Source organism: Falco cherrug, chromosome 3 (genome assembly GCF_023634085.1).
Source record: "Falco cherrug isolate bFalChe1 chromosome 3, bFalChe1.pri, whole genome shotgun sequence".
Classification (NCBI taxonomy): domain Eukaryota; kingdom Metazoa; phylum Chordata; class Aves; order Falconiformes; family Falconidae; genus Falco; species Falco cherrug.
Window position 1 is genome coordinate 109,171,080 of NC_073699.1, and position 23,285 is coordinate 109,194,364.

General features: G+C 48.3%; 3 protein-coding genes across 5 annotated transcripts; 1 reads left to right on the forward strand and 2 right to left on the reverse strand.

Moving 5' to 3' along the window:
* Positions 1-344: 344 nt before the first annotated feature.
* On the reverse strand, positions 345-7,378 carry TAS1R3 (taste 1 receptor member 3). The gene is made up of 6 exons (XM_055706502.1): positions 6,248-7,378; positions 4,902-5,202; positions 3,384-4,163; positions 2,805-3,008; positions 2,390-2,510; positions 345-1,794 (listed from the first exon to the last, which is right to left on the reverse strand). The coding sequence occupies exons 1-6, from the start codon at positions 6,424-6,426 to the stop codon at positions 860-862; spliced, it is 2,520 nt and encodes an 839-aa protein (XP_055562477.1). The 5' UTR covers positions 6,427-7,378; the 3' UTR covers positions 345-859.
* Positions 7,379-8,297: 919 nt separating this feature from the next.
* CPTP (ceramide-1-phosphate transfer protein) lies at positions 8,298-10,549 on the reverse strand. The gene is made up of 2 exons (XM_055706268.1): positions 10,421-10,549; positions 8,298-10,343 (listed from the first exon to the last, which is right to left on the reverse strand). Exons 1-2 carry the CDS (start codon positions 10,531-10,533, stop codon positions 9,830-9,832), a joined length of 627 nt encoding a protein of 208 aa, XP_055562243.1. The 5' UTR covers positions 10,534-10,549; the 3' UTR covers positions 8,298-9,829.
* On the forward strand, positions 10,507-23,158 carry INTS11 (integrator complex subunit 11). Of its 3 annotated transcripts, none has more exons than XM_055706265.1 (18): positions 10,507-10,645; positions 11,454-11,638; positions 12,571-12,668; positions 13,654-13,727; positions 13,927-14,155; positions 14,288-14,386; positions 14,481-14,515; positions 15,211-15,349; positions 15,939-16,003; positions 16,651-16,840; positions 17,534-17,617; positions 18,162-18,251; positions 18,844-19,006; positions 19,821-19,928; positions 20,548-20,609; positions 21,355-21,497; positions 22,039-22,168; positions 22,994-23,158. In XM_055706265.1, exons 2-18 carry the CDS (start codon positions 11,611-11,613, stop codon positions 23,057-23,059), a joined length of 1,803 nt encoding a protein of 600 aa, XP_055562240.1. In that variant the 5' UTR covers positions 10,507-10,645; positions 11,454-11,610; the 3' UTR covers positions 23,060-23,158. The 3 variants fall into 3 exon arrangements, with proteins under 3 accessions (XP_055562240.1, XP_055562241.1, XP_055562242.1); XM_055706266.1 differs by having other exon boundaries at positions 10,509-10,645; positions 11,550-11,638; XM_055706267.1 differs by having other exon boundaries at positions 10,622-10,639; positions 11,549-11,638.
* The last annotated feature ends 127 nt before the right edge of the window (positions 23,159-23,285 follow it).

A 23,285-nucleotide genomic window follows, 5' to 3' on the forward strand; every position in this document is an offset into this window, starting at 1 on the left:
TCCCTACAAACTTCAGTTTGTGTATGACCTATCGATTCCTTTGTGTACTCTTCACCCATGTTCTTAATTGAGTGTATATCTTTCCAGGTATCCTCTAAAGGTCAATCTAAAACGAGCAAAAAAAATAAATTGGTGCCATACTGGTAAGTTGGAGCCCCTCTGTTTAAACAGAGGGCAGCCCGAGGGATCAGTGTGTTTCATCGTGGAATCTTATTTACAGGACAATGGGGCAGGGTTGCTTCCCAGCCTAGAAGGTGAGAAGGTTGCATTGACTGTAACCATTAAAAAAAGAGACCCAGAGGCTGTAGGATGTAATTGATTCCACTTTTAATAAAGGAAGCGCACAAACACGTATCAGGTGTACGGGCTGCAGTGACGGAGCAGCGTGCAGGACCTTCGGTTCTCTCTGTCTGTTCCCTCCCCCTCCTCACCTGCCTCCTGTGTCTCACAGGGGGAAGCCTGCATAGGAGCCGTGTTTCCTGACATTAGGAGATGCTAGGAGAAGGTCTTTAGAGAGGACACTGCGTAGGTAGGGACTGGGTGTCATTGGTTTATCACAAGGGTTTCGATTTGTGGTCTATAATCTCACACCTTTCCATGTGATTCCCTTAGGGTTTTCTAGTTATTATTTCCGTGCTGTCAAACATATTCAAAATTTCTTATAGGGCCTGGGAAAAGATTCATGGATATATCTCTGGAGCAGTTATCTAGTTAATAGAAATGGAAATTACCAGTGACCTTTACAGGAAAGTGACCTGGGTTGAGGCTCATAGCTCAGACTGCTGGAGTCATCATAAACAGAATTAGCTCCCTGCAATACAGCCACCTTCCGCTGAGCAGCAGGTGACGTGGATCTGGTTTATTGTCTGTTCATGGAGTCCTCCTCTGGCTCCTCACTGATGGAATTCTGGAAATAATCCACTGTGTTCAGATGAGGCTTAAACAAGATGATGTAGCATTTGGGGATATAGTAGATCCCCAAGATACCCAGACTGGTTGCCAAAATGGTACCAATCTGAGCAACAGACCTGAGGACGGTCTTCAGCGTGGTGAAAATAGCAATGAAGAAGATCCAGATGATGAAATAGATTAGGATGGCAAATGTGATCCCCCTGGCAATATTGTACTTCTTCCCAGACGTTTGTACCATGAATGTGCACAGGAGGCAGACGAAGGCTAAGCAGCCGTTGCAGCCGTGCATCAGGGCGAAGGCAAACCAGGACTCCGTGCTACACACGAGCAGAACTTCAGTGGGCAGCGACTTGTAGTCCGACAGCAGATAGTCAGGGCCCAGGTGAAGATAGCAGCAACAGAACAAGCACTCGGTGAGGAGGCACAAGATGACGAGGAGCCAGGCCCGCCTCTGGGTCACCCAGCCCAGGAAGGTGGGTGCGCAGCGAGGGAACTCTGTCACCAGGGTGATCTCAAGGGACTTGATGAAGAAGGTGGAGAAACAACCGTTGAGGCACAGGGCGTAGACTATTTGCTGGAGCACGCAGAGGTTGTTGCTGGGCTTCCCTATATAGAGACAGCAGCTGAGGCAGAGCAGCGTGAGTGTGAACAAGGCAAAGAGGTTCCGTTCACCTCCAGAAGCCTGCACAAGGGGAGTCTCAAGATTCTTTAAAAAGAGCGCTGCTGTCAGACAGATGAGGGATATGATGATGGACATCAGCGTTAGCAAGGCGATGGTGAGCGGCTCGTTCCAGAAGAGGTATCTCTCGCTGCGGTCATAGCACTGTGTGCTGCGGGCAGGGGACCACTGATGCTCTAGGCAGGGAGTGCAGGTGGACCTGTCTGCAGAGGAGCAGCAAGAAGCTGAGGACCACCTTGCAGTGGAGTGCTGCTACCCTGCTGCAGGCAGTCCTTGAGGATGGATCACACTCATGAGTTGGGTGGCTAGTTTGGGTGCTGCTTTGTCTGCTTTCCCCCACCCCCAAGTATTGGATCTCCAGAGTTTTTGATAGTTTGGTCTTTTTCTTTTTTAATGTTTCCCCCCTCCCCACTTCTTTTCTCCACCCTCCCGCAAAAAGGGTCCACATATTTTTTGGCTTTGTTTCCCTTCCCCAGGGAGGATCACCAGTTTCCAGAAGATCCCAGAATTTCATCATATGACTCTTTCCTACCTGTGACCCTTGGATTTCATCATACCCCTCTCTCCTACCTCTTGAGATAAAACATACACGTCCTTGGGATCAACAGAGGAAGGTCCCCCACTGAGGATCTGTACAGCAAGGCTGAGCAACGCACAGCACAACAAAAGGGAGGCAAATATTCTGCCCTGGCAGTGATTCATGGAGGCAGAGCTCACTCTGTAAGCCTGTGTAACCTCCACCACCAGTAAATAGACATAATACAGAGAATTAAAGCCATTTAATTTCTCATACCCCACCTTTAGTGCTCCAGAAGGTGTTTTCTGGACAATCCATACAGTCGTAGCAGCAGAGGTGGAATCCTTTTATTTGTCTGAATTGTCCTGGTTTACAGTGCCTGAAGCACTCGGATGCGGGTTCCTAGGCAAGAGGAGGAACGAATGTCAGCCAGGTGCCTTCAGGAGAAGCACGGTGTCATCAAGCAAATTGGAAATCGGCTGCGCTGGGGTCAACCCTGGGTCTGAATCTCCCACAGAGCTGGGAATGCCGCCTTCTAGTTTTGCACAACAGAGATACGTTACGTGTTTGCAGAGGAGCCACGACTGGATGCCCCCCAGATCTCGTCGGAGCAGCACACAGGCTAAGAGCTCCTTAGGAACAGTCCTGCTAAAGTGGCAAATAATTTTACTTCATTTTGCGATTGACTGTCTTTACCTTCTGATCTGCAGTGTGAAACTGAATCTGGGATTTATTGACGTACAAGGACCCTTTGTAGCTGCCTACAGGCAGATGTGTGAGGGTGCTGTTTGTCCAGGACCAGAATATAAGCTTGTAGCCAGTGTTTGTGCCGTGGGATGGATCAAACTTGAAACTTCGGCCGTTCACCTTGAACGGGAGGGTATTCATGAAGTGCAGCAGCTGAGGAGAAAATGAAAATTAGTAGTAAATATGGGGACAGTTGATGTTCTTGCTTGGAGGATGGTAAAGCAGTAAGCTGATTTCTGGCTGAAATCGGTTGCCCCTTCCCTGGGTTAATATTGCAGCTACTGGCCTTCTGGGTGTATTATCGACTGCTCTGTCTATTGTGCTAAGCCCAGTTAGCGGGAGCCAGGATGTAGACCCGGGGTGGGGGGATGCAGGGGGTTGCCTGGCTGAAGGAATTGCTGATGCTGTATTTCTAGCAGGGCAGGGGGCAGGAGCGCAGCGTTACCCCCTCCCTGTCCAGCTGCGTGCAGCTCTGGTGCAGAAATAGGGCACAAATACTTGCTCTTTGTCCCCCCGACCTTTTCTCACCTGCCAAGGTCTGACGGCTGCTTTGGGACAGGCTTGGTGGGTGCAGCCCAGCGCTCTGTGCAGCGCGTGGGCCACGCTGTAGACGGCGATGTACACCGGTTGTACCTGCGAGTGCCTCAGCACAGGCGAGACTTCCTGCAGTGAGATGTGGTCACACTCTCCGCAACGTGTGTCCAGTGTGTCAGAATTCGTGGGGTGGTGGAATTCTCTAGTCTCCTGGCAAAATTCATCCTGCTGAACAGAGGTAAAGAGATCAGCAACATACTTCTGGAAGCCAGGGACTGTGCCTGCTTTCATTATGAAGCCCAGGACCGTCCCAATGCTCTGAATGTTTGGGGTGGAGGCAGCGATGTCAGACAAAATCCAGGCTTCAGTGCCAATCCAGACTTTCTTGCTTAGTCCCATCCTGATGCTGTGTTCCAGCAGGGCCTGGGCTGGCTGACTAAAGGCAAAAAGCACAATGATGTTGACTTGAGTCTTGTTAATTAACTTAATGGTATCTTCCAGTTGGGTTTTGGCTTTAGGGTCCGCAAGGTCTGTAGGAATTAGCCCCTCGAACGCAATGCAGATGCTGTGATTGACAGCTGTGCTGAAGAAGAGCCCCTGGGCTCCTCTGCCATATTCATCATCACTTCCAATGGTGGCAACCCAGTTCCATCCAAACTTGTCCAGTAGCAGGACCATACCTTCCACCAAGTTCTTATCGCTGGGAACAGTACGGTAGAAAGATGGGTACAACTCTGTGTTGCTGAGCTTCTCACTGCTGGCTCCATAGCTGACCTGCAAGTTAGAGAAGAGACAACGCAAGTCAAGGAGTAAAACGGAGGGAAGTGTTCACAGTCCAGATCACGTTCCGCCCTCCTTGCTTAGCCTTAGCGTGCTAAACTTTCCAAAATGCTGGGTCAGGGTAGTGGGAAGGAAGAATTCATCTAAAGGGAGAGGTTTGACGTGGTGCATTTACCAGGAGAACCATGAACTGGCCCATCACTTGCCTCTGGTGGCACTGTCCCCCGTGGCTATCTCCTTCCACTGCCAGTGGTGTCCGTCATCACAGCACCAGCCCTTAGCATTAATGGCAGTGATAATTAGCTACTTTCTACAAAGGGCGGCACACCCAAGGTTCAGTAGTATCTTAGCTCAGGGCTAAATTTACCTGAGCATTATAGCTCGCTCTGTTGTGGTACCCGAGTACTTAGTCACAGGTGTATTTTCATGGGATGCTCCCAGTTTACGCTGGGGGCTCCGTTATTCCCATTTTACATGGATCACAGAGCAGCCTGACTTATCCCTCTTCTCTGCAGGAAGGTAGACACTGGAGGGTGTTGCAGGAGGGAAGTTTAGTGACCTGCCCAAGATCACTTGGGAAATCCGTGGCACAGAAAAGGCTGGAATCGACTGTTAAAGCGCAGATTCCAGTCTTTTCTAGGTTCAAAGACCTAGAGCATCGACAGCGTTGCTGATCCAAACCCTTCCCCCAGCAAAAAGGAGAATTCTTCCTTCTCCGGAGAGTTTCTTTACCTGTGGGATCAAGAAGAAGCTGAAGAGTTTGGCCGTTTCCAGAGAGAGATCTGACTTATGTGGTCCTACCACAGCGACTGCACGGGGCTGGTAGTCAGTGTAGTTGCACAGCACCCCGATGCCCGTGGTGCCCTTTCGGGTCAGGAAGAGCAAGCTGCGCTGTAAGGCCACCACTGGCTCAAAGCAGCTGTCACACATGTCGTAGCCCAGCTGGACTCCTGGGAGAAGCGAAGTGGAGTTGTTGATCTGATCGATGGCAAACTTCATCCCGAGAGCCCATATTAGCCCATCTACAAATAACCTGCAAAGGGAGGTGGAATTAACGTGGTTTAATCGAGCTGTTACAACGGTGGTCAGGTTTTCCTTGACATTTTAGCATCCTGTCTGTTGCCACTGTCAGCAGAGCATCCCTGTACCCCCATAGCCTTTGTGAATTTTGTTCTGTGAGTAGAGAAAGCTCTGAGCACCTTTCAAATCTTATTAATCTTGTCTATCAGCAAATATATCCTCTGGGCATCACAGGAGAAGAAGCAGAGGTATAGACAGACCAGGGTGTTTAGCTGAGAGGGTCAAGACTTGGACAACCCCCTGCTTTTGGCTTTGTGTACTTTGGCCATGAAGCCAGGGGCTCCCAAAGTGCTGTGTGAGCTCATTCAGGAGAGATGTCCACCTTCCTGGGGTTTTCCTCCGCTGTAGAGCTCAGTGCACTGGGCATATCCCCTGCTTTATGGCTTGTAAAGACACAAAGAGTTTGGACCACGCTTTCATGCACTTCCGTAGGACACTAGCCTGTCTTTTCGTTCTCCTCACAACGAGCTGTAAGGAGCTTGTAGTGGGATGGAGCGAGCCCCCTTGGGGTAACTGAGTAGCAAATACTGCTCACAGGGTGGCAAGCCTGCAGGGTAGGTGATTCCCTTCCCCCCTTTGCCTTGTGCACAGCACTGAGTGTCCTTTTACCTTCTAAAAGGTGATGGTGCCATCTCCACCTGTCATCTGCCCATGGAGCGCAGTGCAAGCGACAGCGACGTTGGCACCTCTGTGTGTTAGAGTCAACACACGAAGGAAGCGGGTGCTACTAAAAGCTTTCATCAGCATGGGGCTGGCTGTGCCTGAAGTGTGACTGCCATAGCGTGAAGATGCCGAAGCATCAAGAAAATGCAAACACATTTTCCATTTTGGGATCAGAAATGGATGGCGCCGTACACCAGCGCTCCAGCACCTTGGAGCTAATCCTTGTTTCCCTCTCAGCTTTCGCGCCCGGCTGTGGGACCATCAGTTGCTCTCAGGACTGCTTTCTTTTCCTTTCTCTTCCCAGCAACTACTCATGAAATTAAGATTCCTCTTACCTTTTGCACACAACCAGTGTGGGCTCTGATCGTGCCGTCAGGTTTACGGTCTCCGTTCCAAGAGGGAACAAGCCTCCTATGATATAATCACCCGGCTGCTGAAACTGAGCTGATAGGCACGTGGGTTTGAGGGCTGCTGCACAACCAAAGCTCAAGCCCAGCAGCAGGTCAGTGACCATTATTTGTCTGTTTTTGGGGGAAATGTTGCGAGGAAATCGCCAAGCGAATGTGGGAGAGGGAACGGGGCAGCGGATCCGGTCTCATCGGTTCCGGGGAGGTCTCTTTAAATAGAACTTGGGAAGATGAAAATAACGGGGAAGAATTTGTTTAGCAAAATGCATTGAATGTCTAACTCTGTGCTTAGTGGGCAATAGTTAAATACGCAACACCCTGGGAGTGCGCTTGGTTGCAAATCACTGGCCTGATCGTGGTTTCCTTTGCTCAGTGAGTAGCCCTTACTCAAGCAGAATGACTAACTGAGGTCCTTGTCACAGCTCCGGACTTCTGTAGGGCAGAATTCAGGTGCCTCACTCTAATTTGGACACCTTTTTTTGCTTTAACTCCCCCACCCAAGAAGAACCCTCATCTTTAACAGAATATGTTTGTGGAAACTGTCCCCATTTACAGCTTTCACAAACAGCGTGACTTGTCTAATGCTGGGAGCAGATCTTAAAAAATGAGTGCAGGTTGCTCGCCTCAAAGCATCACCAAGGAGAAGGCACTTTGGCAGGACCAGAATCCAATGAGCTGAAGTGCCCTGTGCAGAGTGGTGCCTGTTACCATCACGCAACCATTACCCATACGGAGGCTGAGGAGGAAAAAATTTACTCGCCAGCGTTGCCTCCTGCTGTCACCCGAGGTTGTCCCTGGCTGTCTCCCACCCAAACGTTCACTTGGAAGCAGCCTGCACTGAATAAATGGCATGTAGTTTATTTTTAAATGAACTTCAGGATAGTGTGTTCTGTTGCCTGAACTAAAGGGTAATGGTAGGAAACTTACACAGCGGTAATTTTTATTCTTTTTTTGTTCTTAAATTCAAGGTCCCCTCGCTGTGGAGACAATCATATCTTCCTCAGTGCATCGCAAGAACGTGTCTGGAGCAATCCATCCCTGAACTGCAGGGCTGGTGAGCTGCTGGTGAGCTGTTCTGCTGGTTTTAGGAAATTGTTATTTTTCTCACCCTGAGCTGTGACTTCAACTTCAGTTTAAAAACTTTGGTTTAGGTGTAAGTTCCACAGCATAGTAATTTAGGTTGCATCGTGGTTTGCATTTTTTTCTGTCAGGTTTGAATTGTAGAAAACAGGATAGGCTCAAAATTGGAAAGTTAAACGACTGCATTTTATTGGTTTATTATATATTTATACTGTATCATAAAAACTGCTTATATTGCCACAGTGCTACACCGATTTTGCTACAAGGGTAGGGTATTTTTCCGTGCATGAAGAGAAGCAGGTACGCTGGAGGAAGCCAAGTATGTGAGTAATTCAGGCAAGCAACAGTTGTATCCATCGCTACATTACACAGACATGTTAATACTGACATCCTTTTGAGGACACCTTCCCCTTAATGGAATATTCAAGTGTTAGCTTTAACTAAGAACTTTTTCAAAAGAAGTTACAAAATACAAATTCAGCTGCCTGGAGGGAGAGTTAAAAAAAAAAAAAAAAAGAAAAAAAAAAAGCTGTTTGCATGGTGTAGAAGTCTCACACAGACAATTACTTACTCCTGTCCGTGCTTGCTGTGCCACAGGAGATAGCTGATGCGACGGACTTTTGTGCAAAATATTCAACACCCTCTAGTGAATCTGTGTGCCGTTGCAGCTTTCAAATACACTCGCTGCTGGGGAAGGTTTTACTTTTCTGAGTTTGGCACCATTAGTGAAAGCTGCCAGGCTCTGAGCTTGCCGAAAGCCAAGTGTAGACCTTCGTTTTACTCCGTGGTAACTCACTGGGGCTGTTAAAAAGGTCCCCGTCGTTTGGAGGCAGAGCAGGACACCAGGAAACCAAAATCACCGTTAGGCAACATCTGGTTTTAATGAGAACAGGCGGACTGATGGAAAGCTGTATTTTATTTGAGGCATACTTTGCACAAAAGGAATGGTTATAAACTTACAGCAAAGATATTTTTTTTTTCCCCTACTGATAAATTCTTTAATGGCAAGAATCAAGTTAATCTTCAACATCAATGTTTATCTCATCGGAGGAATAGGTGAGAATTACTTTTTCTCCCTTGTCCCATTCATTTTCCCATGTGGTCATACTACCATTTCCTCAAGTGATAAACCAATACCAGAAACCTCAACATTTTTTGACTTGACACAGAACATTATCTGACATAATTTAAGGCATTTAATACGCTACACAGATGAAACACTAGCTGTATCTGCATCAGACAGCAAGGGAGGCCCAGCATTTTGTAGTTTCTAACGTGGAGCTGCTCCCTTCCAGCCCCACAGAACCAGATAGCTTATAAGATACTCTTCAGAAGCATGTTATTCACATACTTTAATGTCCAGTTAAGTCTCATCTCCATGAGGTAATAGTGATTTCCTGAATTACATAATGTTATATTAGACTAAAATGCCTCCGATCTGAGATACAGTAAAACATGTTACAGCCTGTGGGCTTCTCCCTCACAGAACTAACAACGTGGTACTTTTCCAGCTTTCAAAAAGCTAAGTAAACTTCATTTTACATACTTTGGGGTGTATATATACAGACACCCCAGCTATATACAGTGATTTGCAATAGAAGCCATAAGCCTCACAAGGTAGTGACTTTAACAGTGCAAGTTTGGATTTCTCCCCTGACAGTAAGAGAAGTCATTTTTGAAGATGTTTGACACATTCATTAAAAAAATAATCATAACAACACAATTTTAGAAGCAGGGCTGGAAAGCAAGGTACAGTCTTAAGTGTCCTGCACCACCCTTTCCTTCTTTAGTTCTAGGGGACAGAGAAATAGCAGCAGTAATCGAATGAGTCTGTGACCACAAGGACACAAAGACCAAGATGTGCATTGCTCAGGATTATAGTCAAGGTTACAGTGTAACAGAGGGTAAACAGGTAAACACCCCCACCCCCACCCCCCCATCTATCCAAGGGCACAAGCTTGTAAAAAAAAGTGGCAATGTGAGCTTGCATGATAACGTAAGTGTGTTGGGACGCCAGGTCTGGAAGTTGTGCTGTCACGTGAGGTCCTAACTATCGATGTAAACGCACAGGAGCTGCCTCAGTTGTAGAGTTTGAGTTAAAAAGGAAAGCAAAACACCTCCTCCCAGGCTAGCTGGGGTGCTGAAGGTGAATTCAGGAAGAAATCCCTTAAGCACGCTTTGTTAGTGCAGAGCCCAGGCTCTATGTGCATACAGATGGAGATACGTGTATATATATATATATAAAAAAATCGGCACGTTTATATGAAGTGAGGCATCCTGAATAGCTTTGCCAGCTTCAGCTGTCTACAAGGGAAGGACGAGTGGCCAGGGACAGAGAACCAGGCACTTGTGCATCCCTGCCGTGGCACCGCGCTCGCCCGGCCGGGGCTGGGTGGGTGCTGGGGTGGGTGCTGGAGTGGGTGCCCCCCCTCAGGGGAGGTCAAGCAGCTCGTGCTGGGCAAAGAGCTGCTGGGTGATGTCGTAGACATCGCCGATGTAGGGCAAGGCCTCGCCCAGCATGGCCACAGCCTCCTCGGCCGTGCCCACGTTCATGATCTGCAGGAAGGCGTCGCGGGGCGGCAGCGTGCGGAAGGCCACCGTGGCGGCCTTGCGGACCACCCAGGGGTGGTAGGCGGCCAGGGAGGCGTTGTAGGAGTCGGTGCAGATGGTGGAGGTGCGGGAGTCCTGCCGGGCCGTCCTCAGCCCCTCCAGGAAGAGCTGCAGCCAGCGCAGGGCCCTGTGGAGGCGCAGGACGGTGCGGCAGCCCGAGTCGGGGCGCCCCGGGGCGTCCAGCAGCCCCTGGGCCAGCTCGTAGCGCACCATGGCCTGCAGCGACACGTACTGCTCCCGCTGCTCGCCGCGGCAGTAGTCCTCCATCAGCTGGACCTTGGCCACCGCGTCCTTGGAGATGAAGGAGAAGATGGCGCCCAGCGTGTGGAGGAACCTGCCGGCGGGGGAGACGGGCGGGCGTTAGCGGGCGGCGGCCCCCCCCTCCCCCTCCCCGCCCCGGCCGGCACTCACCGGATGAGCCCCCGCCAGCCGCTGAGGTAGGGCCCCAGCAGCACCTCCCGCCGCTCCGTCACGCACGCCTGGAAGGCGGCCAGCACCTCCCGCAGGCTGAACGCGCCCGCCATCGCCGCGCGGCACGGGGCGGCGCGGGGCCGGTTGCGCCTGCGCGGCGGCGGCGCTGAGGAGAGGAGCGGGGTCGGCACGGCCCGGCACGGCCCGGCACGGCACGGCACGGCGGTGAGAGGGGGCGGCCGGGGCCGGGGGGCTGCGCTCTGGGGTGTGGGGCCGGGGCTGGCGGGAGCTCTACGGCCGGCCTGGCCGCCCCTCACGCAGCTTGGCCAGGCCAGGCCAGGGCCGGCCTATGCACCTCGCCCGGGGCTGGCCTGGCCGCCCCTCACGCAGGTTGTCCCTGGCAAGGGCCGGGGCTAGCTTGTCCGTCCTGCACTCAGGCTCTCCCTGGCTAGGGCCAGGGCTGGCCTGGCTGCGCCTCGCACAGGCTCTCCCTGACCGGGGCAGGGCTTGGCCTGTCTGTCCCTCACGCAGGTTGTCCCCGGCAAGGGCCGGGGCTGGCTTGTCCGTCCTGCACTCAGGCTCTCCCTGGCTAGGGCCAGGGCTGGCCTGGCTGCGCCTCGCACAGGCTCTCCCTGACCGGGGCAGGGCTTGGCCTGTCTGTCCCTCACGCAGGTTGTCCCTGGCAAGGGCCGGGGCTGGCTCATCCACACCCTGCACAAGCTCTCCCTGACCAGGGCCGGGGCTGGGGCCAGCCTGTCCTTGCCTCGCACCGGCTCCTCGATGAGGGCGAAGGCCAGCAGGCGCTGCCAGGTCACGCTCAGAAATGCGGTGTTGTGTATGGTATGAATAAAGAAACCCCGCGTTGCTGCTGCCCCGCAGGAGCCTGCTCCTTTCCCTGCCTGCACGCGGGGCCCCTGTTCCTGGCTCACAGCGCTGATGCCCATCACCAAAGCCCATCAGGCCCGAATTGCCAGGAGCTGTTAATCATCCATGTGTTGATCTGACTTGTGTTTTCTGACTGTCTTCCCTCCAGGAAGAAGTTGGACCTCTGCTTAAGTCTTCTGCCTGGTACTGAAAAAAACTGAAATGGCAGCTGTAAAACAGGCTAAATCTTCTCTTCTTTTTGCAGTCCCCGTTAGACTGTTTCGAAAATAATTTGCCATGCAGTTTGAGATTTAGAGTTTGTTAAAATGCCTGAAATCAAAGTCACTCCCTTGGGTAAGTCCAATCTAAAATCATCCTGGAATAGAAACACGGAATAACTGTGGAGTTTAGGATTCAAAGTAATATGCGCTGGACTGCTGGGGACATGTGTGCCTTTCCATGCCACCAAAAGCTGGCCATGGGGTCGCATCACGCAGCATCCTGATTTGATTCTTGTTCGTATGTTACTGTCCTCCTTTTCAATCAACTGAGCCTCAAACAGCCTGGTAACTATTTTGATTACAGGCTTCATTAGCGCATACTGGTAAAGGCGTCATAGTATTTTACAGTATTGATAGAGCATTAGTTAACGGTGTTAAAGATCTACAGGAAGTAAATTTTTCTCTCTTTCCTTTTTTTATTGGTTGCACAGAAATTGTTGAGATACCTTTATGTACTGTGAGGGCAGAGGATGTGCTGAACAGAGCTGCTTTATCCTGGGGAATAGTTTTCTGGCTTGGTATGGACCTGGCTCTAGTCAAGAGAGTCTTCTTAACAGAGGTCTGTGCTTTCACTGAGAGGCAGAGTACTTGAGGTGGTGCAGCCCTGGGAACTTTGAGTTCCATGCTAGTCCTTTCCAGATAAGATATTATTTTACTCTTACTCAAAGCTGTAGCTGGGATCACACAGCAGCGGGCAGAGAACACACGTGCCCTGCATCTGAGCTGCTTATGGGTTTGGGCGCAGTGCTGTATTCACTGCAGTTTTGCAGCTGCTGCTGGAAGACCCTCTCGTAAGCTCAGGTAAGTCAGTTCAGATTTGCTTACCCTCTGCTTGCTTGCAGGATCTGCTTGCAACAGGTGTACTCGCTTGGGCGAAAGAACGTAGTCTTTTCTTGCATCAGAAAAGGGCTAGGAACTCTGTATGGACTGTTAAATGCTTCTCTTGGGAAGTGATTGTAAATATTCCCAGAAATGTCTTATTTGTCTTTCTTTTGTTTGGGTCAGGAGCTGGCCAGGATGTGGGGCGCAGCTGTATCCTTGTGTCTATTGCCGGGAAAAATGTCATGCTTGACTGTGGGATGCACATGGGCTACAACGATGATGTGAGTATGGTGGAGAAGCCTGAACATGGTGTAGAGATGCTTTCCAGGTGCGTCTGCCTGGCCTTTCCCAGCAGGGCTCCTGGTGCATTGTTCTGCTGCGTTCCCTTTTATTTTGAACATGGCCTGGCTCATCTTAGGTGATGTGGGGGTAACGTTAGCTAGATGTGCATTATCGGGCTCGTGTATCAGCCACTGCTGGAGCTGGATTGTGCCAGAGAATGAACTGTTGCCCCCCCAACATGTTGCCTTCCTGTATAAGAGGTATTCCTGGTCTGTGCCACCATCTGACCATCCTTTCCCAGGGTTGTGGACTCAAAAAATACTCAGCAAGCTGTGAATGCTGCATTTGGGGAGGTTTTGATCTTCCTGTATTTCTTCTATCTTCTAATGACAGGATTAATGCTTTAAAGCATAGCTAGGCTACTCTTGACACAACGCTTGGTTTTGGGCAGTTAATTACTTGCGGGATCTGCGTGATGTATCTCTGATGCTTTAGAGAGAGCGCCAGGAAATACTCCAGATGTTTGGTCACTTGATACTCACAGGAAAGGAGTGATGGCAGAAATCCTTTGTGAGATAGAGCTAAAGCATGACATGGCAAACGCGCCATTAGAGAAACGGTTTTGAGTGTTTCTGCTTTAATGCCTGCGGGGAAGCTAAAACACATTGGTCACCTGTTTTACTTTGAAGATCAACTTGGCTGTAATTTATTTATTCGTGAGGTCAGTTTCCCTGTCTGCCCTCTGGCAGCCCTTCCCTTCTTTGACACTTTTTGCCCAAAACCACTGATGGTGCTGCCTGCAGCTCTTACCGTGTTGCTGACACTGGTGTGGTCTGCTGCCTTACTGCAGTTTTGCCTCGAGATGGATTATAGCACCTTCCCAGCGTTCCAGGTCATCCACGCCGTTGTTTTGTTGGATTAGTAATGTGGTATTAACCAGCTTTGTTGTGTGACAGATAGCCTGTTTTTTTCCTGTCTTTGCAGAGACGCTTTCCTGACTTTTCTTACATTACTCAGAATGGAAGGCTGACTGACTTTCTAGACTGCGTGATCATCAGGTGAGGAAGCTTCCTTCCTTGTCAGAGCTCAAACAGGAAACGGGAAAGCTTTGTATAGTGTCCCTAGTAACACAAACTTTCATCATTTGGCTAGTTCCTCTATGTCTTGCAGAGCTTTAAAAATCTGAAGCAAGATCTGAGAACCAGGCAAGCTAAATTCCTGTGCCACATTTCCTTTATCCTTTGTGTCTTTTTGCAGCCACTTTCATTTGGACCATTGTGGAGCTTTACCATATTTCAGTGAAATGGTCGGTTACGATGGGCCCATTTACATGACGCATCCTACCAAGGCCATCTGCCCCATCCTCCTGGAGGACTATCGGAAAATAACTGTAGATAAGAAAGGGGAAACAAACTTCTTCACTTCTCAAATGATTAAAGACTGTATGAAAAAAGTAGTTGCTGTGCATCTTCACCAGACAGTTCAGGTAAACGATCATTTCTGCATACTCTTGGGTCACACCAACTGGATTGTTGTAGAAGGCAGAGCAATTTTACGTTTGTGGTTGGTTTTTTTTTTTTAATGTTTGCTCTAATGCTGCATTTGCCTGTTTGTGTAGGTGGATGAGGAGCTGGAGATCAAGGCATACTATGCAGGCCATGTGCTAGGAGCAGCCATGTTCCAGATTAAGGTTGGCTGCGAGTCAGTTGTGTACACTGTAAGTAAGGACGACGGCGTAGATACCTGCACCGCCTTTTAATGGCCCACCCGGTTACCTTCAGCATGTTAACGGATCTCTCTTCTTCCATTAGGGTGATTATAACATGACACCAGACAGACATTTAGGGTGAGTAGGAAGCTGAGTTTCTGTGAGTTGTATATGTTTCTGCCAGGAAGATTTTAGCACAGCTTCTGTTTATACTAGGGGCTTATCAGCATTGATTCTTTGTTAGGAGACTGGAATGTTTAGTGATGTTTTTGCTGGAAAGATAAATGCAAGTTTGAATTGTGAGAATGAACAGAGCTGCATTGATTCTTCCAGACAGACCTTAATGTAATCTTCTTCTGAATACTCACACTAATCTATTTTTAAGGCTGCATAACAATGGGACTTAGATGTTTGAAATGTTTTGTTGTCACGGTATCTTCTAAATGTGTTTACTTTCTAAGAGAGTGCCAATCACAAACTTTAATGTTAATTTTATTTTTACTAGCATATATGAGAGATTTAAAATACTTCTATTTAGAGTAATGTTTTAATGCATTTAGAAGAAGTAATAGACTGGAGAAGGACTGCTTTTCAAAATTTGTAGTCTCTTCTGAACTGCATTCATTTAAAGAAAGCATAGCCTGCAGAGAGAGGGTCCTGGTGCTGCCACAGAACTCCTGGGTGGCTTTGGGAAGCTGATGCACATCTGCATCATGTTGCAGCTCCTGCAAATGGAGATGGTGATGTTCTCCACCTTTGAGACCTGCAGATCAGAAGTGCCAGCTACCTTCTCTTAAATTGATTGGTGTTTTATAAAATTATTTTTGTTTTAGTGCTGCCTGGATCGATAAGTGTCGCCCAGATTTATTAATAAGTGAATCTACCTATGCCACAACTATCAGAGATTCCAAACGCTGCAGAGAAAGAGACTTCTTGAAGAAAGTTCATGAGACTGTAGAAAGAGGAGGGAAGGTATGGCATTTTGATAATCTAAGTGATGTTGGTTTTCCTCTGTGAAGCTCTTGTTGGCTCTGTAGTGCTGTGCAACTATTTAACTCGGGCACCTATGTATGATTACTATGTGAAACTGAAAAAGAATTTTTATATTCCTCCGTCTGTACCTTAAAAGAGAGAATATGAAGCATTTAAACTATGCCAGGAAGGAAACCAGACTATGAGTTAATGAGAGAGTAAGGGAAGTGCTATGCTTACAGTCTGCAAATATTGAGGGTATCATCTTGGTGTCCATTTCTATAAATGATGCCAGAATTTTTGCTCTCAGCAACTTGTTTTCGTATAACCCAGGAGAGGACAGAACTGAATGTATTCATGAGCACCGTGCCCTGCCAGAGATCTTCCTCAGTGTGTGTGACAGAGGTCTTAGCCGAGCAGGCAGGTGCTCATCAAATCTCAGTGCCTTTTGCTCCAAAGCTGCAGAACACCACGTTGCTGTGGAAAGAAAGGTCGGCAAAAAGTGTATCAGAGAGTGAGAGGGAACTGAGGGCTTGTTCAGAGATGGCGGTTTGGGGGTCTCAGCCTGTAAATCATCTCTCTGTTGCAGGTTCTTATCCCAGTTTTTGCCCTTGGACGTGCCCAGGAACTTTGCATTTTATTGGAAACTTTCTGGTGAGTGCAGTCTCCCCTGTGTGTGACTCCTTCACCTCCTTTTTGTCCTCCTCGTGCTGTGGTCCCGGCAGGTTTCTGTGATTCTCTCGTGCCTGTTTAGTACAGCTATTCTCATTAATATTCCTCTCTGCGTCGGCCCGTGCTGGCAGTTGCAGAATTACTTCTTTCCACGTACTTCCCCATGTTCCTGGCTCTAAGCAGGAAACTAACGTTTTCTTCTCCCCAGTCACTCTCCACTCCTCCCCCAGACACTTGGGATCAACTGTCCTTTAAAAAACGCGATTGCGTCTTTGTCACATTGTAAAATTGTTTTCATGGGAGTGGGAGGAGGGATGAACAAGTATTAAACTTACGCATAAACATTGTCTGGAAATGTTTTTGATAATACTAAATGATACTGCTTTTAATTATTTCCCATAGCAGAGTGATTAGTGTTTGTAACAGAAGGAAGTTGTGTGTAGTGGGTGAGGGGGTGAAGCTAATGCATAGTGACGTAGCATCATCATAGTACTGATTTGTAGCTTGTTGAGAGTCGGGTATGCACTAAAAAATATCTTTGGTGCCTACATGGATTTACGGACTTCCAGCATGGATAGCCAGGATCCTAACTTGGCCTTCACACCTATCTGGAATGCTTCTTTCTACAGGGAAAGAATGAACTTGAAGGCTCCAATTTATTTTTCCACGGGACTGACGGAGAAGGCCAATCATTACTACAAGCTCTTCATCACCTGGACGAATCAGAAAATCCGGAAAACATTTGTGCAGAGGAACATGTTTGAATTCAAACACATCAAAGCGTTCGATCGGGCCTTTGCAGACAACCCAGGGCCTATGGTAGGTGGGCATTAACACCTGATGGGGCAGGGCTGCAGGTTCAGGGAACTGCTTTTGTACCATTTTGTTTCTGGCTAAGGCAAACAGGCAGTTGCAAAAGCTAGGCATCCTCTACCCCATTAATATCAGCTTTAATATCCCATCTAAAACCCTTCTGTGGCCAGGCCATCTGAGTGCTTTTATCTCTGTAACTATTAAAGATATTTCCATCTTCATTTCAGTAAAGGTAAAATGCCCAGAGAAAATAAAAATGATTGCATGTTCATATAATCTGTACCTCTGGGTTTGATCCAAATGATAATTTTTACAGTATATTGTTTTACTTAAGTCAGGAGACAAATCCTTCCCAACACAATCTGTTATTGCTGGTTTTATTTCTGGTTTATTAGGCAGCAGTTGCAAGAGGAATCTGCCGAGCATGATAGCGCCATTAAAAAACCATTCAAAGCTTTTATCAGGCACTATGGATGCTCACAAAAATTTCCTACAACAGTAGTTCAACTTCCATGAAAATTAGACAAGGTTGGAAAAAATAAAATAGGAAAAGTCCCCATTAGAGCTTTGCTGTAGTAAGTGTGCTGTAACGTGTATTAGTGGATACTCCACAGTTTTAGGGTGTTTGTTTATATATTACAAGTAATGGAAAAAACCTGTGTTTTGTGTGGTGATTCTTGGCACACCTTCGAATTCCAGGTTGTGTTTGCAACGCCTGGTATGCTTCATGCGGGACAGTCCCTTCAAATCTTCAGGAAATGGGCAGGGAATGAAAAGAATATGGTAAGAAATTCTTGTTTTCTTGAGTGATGTTTTGTGTTAACGTGGTAGCGGCACTGATGCTGTTGTAGGAGCAGAGGCTGTGGGGAAGGCTTTCCCGAGTACCTGGGGGTAAGGGACATGAGGCCTCTACCAAACCAGCCCGGGGCAGAGTCTTTCAAACTGCGTTTTCTTTGCTGTGTGTGACGGGGCACGCAGAGGAGGAGGTCATTGTCTCAGACAGGAGGCTGTGAGAGACTTTATTTTCAGAAATGCTTTCACTACTATGAAGCTGCTTCAGAGACATTTGTAACTAGCATTAATCCTTAGTGGTGTATAGATTTCAGCGGTTTGCTTTCTAATTTCATTTTGATGTGTGTGCTGGGGTTGGGTGTTCGCAAGCTGCAGAACAAAGCAAGCAGCTTTCCAGTGTGGGGTGGTCTGTGTAATGGGGGGAACACAAATTAACATCAGCATTATGCATTTGTGGCCGTTTTTCTGTTCACGGCAGCTACGCTGCGCACAGTCCGCGTGCCGAGTTGGTAGATGTTTCTGGTTTCCTTCTCAGGTCATCATGCCTGGCTACTGTGTGCAGGGAACTGTAGGCCATAAGATTCTGAGTGGGCAGCGCAAGCTGGAAATGGAAGGAAGACAAATAGTAAGTTTTATTTTCAAGGAAGAGGATTTGGGGGAAGTTCCTCAGAACTTCAGGTGGTAGTTACACCACCGTGTACCTGTAATGGGAACGTGCTACATACAGCATTGAAAATGCCCAATTAACGGTTGGACTAGGGTTTCTTCCCATTTGCCATACTTTACATTAGCAACAGTTTGTCTTTTTTTCTGCTGTAAGACTTTGTCAGGGGCATATTTAGGATGTTTAATAACTAGGCCCCGTTAGCCAGCTAGGTAAAACTGATATATTTTTAGGCAGACGGGGACACTAAGAAACCTGATACCAGCTGTCCTTAAATATTGATTTGTTTTGGCAGATGTGTGACATGTACCGTGCTCTGAAATGGGGCAGTTTGATCCTTAAGTTATTGAAAGCTGCTCTGCACAGCATCGCCTGCGGTCTGTGCTGGGAAGCAGCTCCCTCTCCAACCTCATTTTCCAATTCAGCTGTTCTGCTTCCTGCCTTAAACTAAATACGGAGGAGTCTGGGGGGTCTGTTTGCGTGTGGTGTACAAGCTGTAGTGAGCCACAGCGATTCCTGACCCACAAAGCCCGTGCTTTCTGCTCCTCTGCAGCTGGAAGTAAAGATGCAGGTGGAGTACATGTCCTTCAGTGCCCACGCAGATGCCAAGGGAATAATGCAGCTGATTCGCCAGGCTGAGCCACGAAACGTTCTCCTGGTCCATGGTGAAGCGAAGAAAATGGAGTTTCTGAAGCAGAAAATAGAACAGGAATTTCGTACGTATGGTGTTGGTACTGCAGAGGGAATGGCGGTGGAAGGCAGGCCTTACAGCTCACGTGCTCAATCCACCGGACCTCAGCACAGTCAGGCATAATTAACACACGGGACCGGGCACCCTTCAGAAATGTAGTATCCATGACATATCTTACTTAACATGTTAAGCTCATTTAATTTTAATGCCCGTTTGGACTTGAAGTAGGTGGTTTTTTTGTTATGTTTGTATTGTTACAGTTCAGCACTTACTGAATTTCTATTTCTTTAGACTCCTAAAAGAAGGTGAGGTGGGCAGGGTACAGCTGAAATTGTAAGTTAGCAACTCCAGTTAAATGGAATGAACTCTGGGGAAAAAAAAATATTATTCCTTGGAAACAGCCAGCTCTTAAATGCCGAGTGGAGAAAGCATAGAGTTCACATGGGATGGTCACTGTCACAATGTCACTGCAGTGATTTGTTAGCAGCATCAGTGGGGGCCGTTTTGTTGCAGTCTGTTAGTGTGTCACGCCCCGCAGGGGGTCAGGACAGCTAGGCTGCTGGGTGTTGCCCCCCAGGGGGGTTCTGAGGGTTCGGGTAAGGTTGTGAGCCTCTAGTCTGAGCAGCAGTTCTACTTTACAGCCTCTTTTCAGATCCCTGGTATTAATTTTCAGCAGATCGCTGTTAAACTTCGCTCCCTGTCCCGCACAGCTGCGAGAGGCCTCTGCCAAAACGACAGCGCTCGCAGGCTGCGCGCGGGCTGCTTGTGGGTGCGCTGGCAGCCTGGGCTTGGCCATGCTGCTGCCGCAGCCCCTCTGACGTGGGTCATTCACATTGCAGATGTCAACTGTTACATGCCTGCAAACGGGGAGACCGCCACAATATTCACCAATCCCAGCATTCCAGTGGACATATCCCTGGGACTCCTGAAGAGAGAAACAGCAATAGGTGATGCGCTTTGAGCCAAGGATTTCATCTTTTGGGCCCTGCCGCTGTGTCGCATGCTGCTTGCGTTAGGTGGGAGCAGTGCTGCAGGGCTGCCTGCAGCAGTGGTGGCTGACAGCAGCGTTTCCTGTCCAAGAACTGCTTTTATGAGCACGTAGGGGGTGAGAAGGCTTCCTGTGAGATGAAGTGGCTACTGTGCTGGGATTGTATATTCAATAACTTTTAAAAACAAGTACACACACTACCTTGTTTTGCCCATTCCCTATGAAAACAAAGTCCGTGGATGCTTTTACTCGCTAAGTCTGTGAAAACTATAATTACTTTTATAAACCCAATTTAAAAAAAGCTATCTAAAACCTTCCAAATCGGGAAGCGCCATGGGAAGGGAGGCAGTTGCTCTGTATTACTAAACATGGCTTCTTATGTGCCTGGAGCTCTGACAATGGTGTAAGCACCAGGCGCTCCAACGGACAGGAGAACAAAGATGTAAAACCTGTGTCTCTGAACCTGAGCAGGGACTCAGAAATCCAATCTGTTCGGTCCTGTAGCAGTCATCTGGTGTGAGAAGTGCGTGCATCGTCATTAACGCTGTCGTCTTTCTCTTCCATTGGCCTCGGTTTAGGTCTGTTACCGGATGCCAAGAAGCCCAAGCTAATGCATGGCACATTAATGATGAAGGATAATGTAAGTAAAAGAAGAGCAATCTGTAAAACAGACTCTTTAGCTTGTCAGTTGTCTTGACTGATAGTCCTCACTAGTCCCACAACTCCAGAGTTAGGATCTTGCTATTCATGAGCGCAGGGCGGGTGGTGGTAGAATTTTTACTGGTCAGTCTGGTGCATGCTCACAGGTAGTCTCATGAAATGGGTAAATCTGAAGAGCTGCTTCTGTCCTAAGGCTTGTTTCCCCCCCTGGCCCCCTGCAGCCACTCTGAGGAAACTGGGGGTTCCATCTCCGAATCCAAGGTGCTCCCGGTTCACTGTGCCTGTAAAAACCAAAAGACTCCCAAAGCAGCCTGTTGTTGGTATGCCTCGGTTTGTGGGACAGGGATGGAAAGGCGCCGAGGGAGGAATTCTTACCCTGTAACCTCATGTTTATATTTAAGCAAATCATTCCCCCTGATAAAGAGGTTAAACCAGCTTCCATTCAGAGAGCAACTTCCATTTGGGGAAATAAGGTGTTGGTGTGAGTCTTTAGGTGGATGTTTTGCCGCTGTCTTGGCTCTGCCTTTGTTGTCTGTCATACGCTCGTGCCCAGCTGTTACTGCTTGCAAGTAGCCACAGAAATGTGCCGAGACATTTCAGAGATTGAAAGGAAAGGATCTTGCCTGCTGGAGTTTTGCAGTGAGGGAGAAAGGCCTGTGAGCAGGAATAAAACTTCAGAAAGTGCAAAGAAATGGTTTATAAGGGGGTTGTATTTTCCTTTGCAGAGCTTCCGCCTGGTTTCTCCTGAGCAGGCCCTGAAGGAGCTGGGCCTTACAGAACATCAGCTGCGTTTCACCTGCCGCGTTCACATCCAGGATCCACGGAAAGAACATGAGACGGTGCTTCGTGTGTACAACCACCTCAAAGGGTGAGTCCATAGCCGCTTTTATCCCTCCCAGGGATGGACTTGAGCTTATCACACTTAATGTAGGTCGTGCTAGTGCCCCCTCCTCCAGGGAACACAGAGAAAATTCTCTTTTTTAGATTTTAGTCTGTGTAGCTGATGTAACCAGCGCAGCAGTTACACTGCAGTGGCAGAGGCTGGTAGTCAGCCTACAAGCCCGCAGTCTTTGCCAAGCTTAGAGCGGTCCACCTGACCTCTTCCTTCACAAGCCAGCAGCAGGTAAACCTGAAACGCTGGCGGATTCAGAGTAGCCCTTTGCTCAGATGAACAGCGTTCACATTGGAGCTACAGAAACAAATTTTGTAAGAACCCTACTTGATTAATGTAAGAACCAAACCAAGCAAGCTATGACTTGGGCCCCTTCTCCCTTCCCTGCTGGCTCAGACATGCTGAAGGTAGTAACGACGTGCTGGTGTCTGGGATCCAGAACTAGAGGGGGTGACCCACCCTTCAGCTGGTTTGCACTTCCCACTGAAAATAGCTCACGTGTCTTCTCTCTTACCAGGGTCCTGAAGGATTATTCCGTGCAGCACCTCCCCGACGGCTCCATAACAGTGGAGTCCATTCTTATCCAAGCCACAGCACACTCAGAGGATCAAGGAACCAAAGTCCTGCTCGTATCCTGGACTTACCAGGTAGGAATACCTGCAGACACGCTTCTCCGGCAGCTCTGACCTTAACTCCCTGCGGCCCGAACTGTCCTGCACCCTGGGCCGCTCTGCCACCGCACTGAGGTAGCTCGAGTCAAGATGGTGAGGCCAGTCCCTGCCGTTTTCTTCACCATTTTAGGTTTAGTACAAATCGTTTTACAGGAACTCTACTGAGTCGGTTTTCTCTGGGACCGCTGACCTCAAGGCGACTGATCTGAAGTAACTGCACTTACATAGTTACAGTCATTTCAAGGACACTGTAGTATCCAGCTCCTGAACGCTCAGCTGTATCACTGCTGCCATACAGAGCGTGGCAGTGTTTTATATTCTATTTCTTAGCTTTCTGCTTGTTGGTTGAAGTTTTACACCTAGCTAACACAAAGCTGTGGCAAGATTAGACATAGTCATTGTGTTTTCTTCCTTTCAAAGGTACACATTCTATGGCTGTATTTTTAAATGCTTTATTTGCAGTAAGGGAATGCCTTCTTGAGGGCAAAGCAAAACAAGTAAAAATCAATGGTTCTTTATGCTTTGCTTTCAAGAAAAATGGTCCTTTTCCTCAAATGTGACACCTCAGGTCCAGGCGCCGACTTTGACAAATGAGAGTTTGACACTGGTGTTTTGAAAGAGCACCCAGAAATGGGTTTGTGCTAACCGGACTGGCTTCCGCTTCCAAGCAGCGGTAACAGTAGATTGTGCTGGGCCCAAGAATTGTTTCAGTCTGTTTCTAGGTACCAGAGTTGAATTTGCTGGCCCAGGTGGGAAAGTCAAGTAGAAGGCGATGGCTTTCATCCTGTTTGTTCTCCCTAGGATGAAGAACTGGGCAGCTATCTCACATCCCTCCTGAAAAAGGGACTGCCCCAGAGCACGGCATGAGCAACAGGCACAGCGGTGTTTCAGAGAGACTTAGATTTTATTTTGTTTACACGGTGAATGTTTCTGGTTTTCTTTTAATAAAGGAATTAAAGTGTTCAATTAGTGCAGTGCCAGTGCATACTGTTCAACAGTACCGCGATCATCCCCCAGCAGAGACCCATCCAGGGAGGCATCGCGGCTGTAAAGAGTCTGAGGAACAAGCTTCGAGTTGCCAGCACTGAGGTGA

What these genes read in the sequence shown, in the direction of transcription:
- TAS1R3 (XM_055706502.1), bottom strand. Translation starts at nt 6,426, where the DNA reads ATGGTCACTGACCTGCTGCTGGGCTTGAGCTTTGGTTGTGCAGCAGCC. An exon ending in CAGCCGTCAGACCTTGGCAG is followed by an intron (nt 3,009 to 3,383) that starts GTGAGAAAAGGT and finishes TTTTCTCCTCAG; the next exon opens with CTGCTGCACTTCATGAATAC. An exon ending in TTCACACTGCAGATCAGAAG is followed by an intron (nt 2,511 to 2,804) that starts GTAAAGACAGTC and finishes CCTCTTGCCTAG; the next exon opens with GAACCCGCATCCGAGTGCTT.
- CPTP (XM_055706268.1), bottom strand. Translation starts at nt 10,533, where the DNA reads ATGGCGGGCGCGTTCAGCCTGCGGGAGGTGCTGGCCGCCTTCCAGGCG. An exon ending in GGCTGGCGGGGGCTCATCCG is followed by an intron (nt 10,344 to 10,420) that starts GTGAGTGCCGGC and finishes CCCCGCCGGCAG; the next exon opens with GTTCCTCCACACGCTGGGCG.
- INTS11 (XM_055706265.1), top strand. Translation starts at nt 11,611, where the DNA reads ATGCCTGAAATCAAAGTCACTCCCTTGG. An exon ending in CTGTAGAAAGAGGAGGGAAG is followed by an intron (nt 15,350 to 15,938) that starts GTATGGCATTTT and finishes TCTCTGTTGCAG; the next exon opens with GTTCTTATCCCAGTTTTTGC. An exon ending in GAAAATAGAACAGGAATTTC is followed by an intron (nt 19,007 to 19,820) that starts GTACGTATGGTG and finishes TTCACATTGCAG; the next exon opens with ATGTCAACTGTTACATGCCT.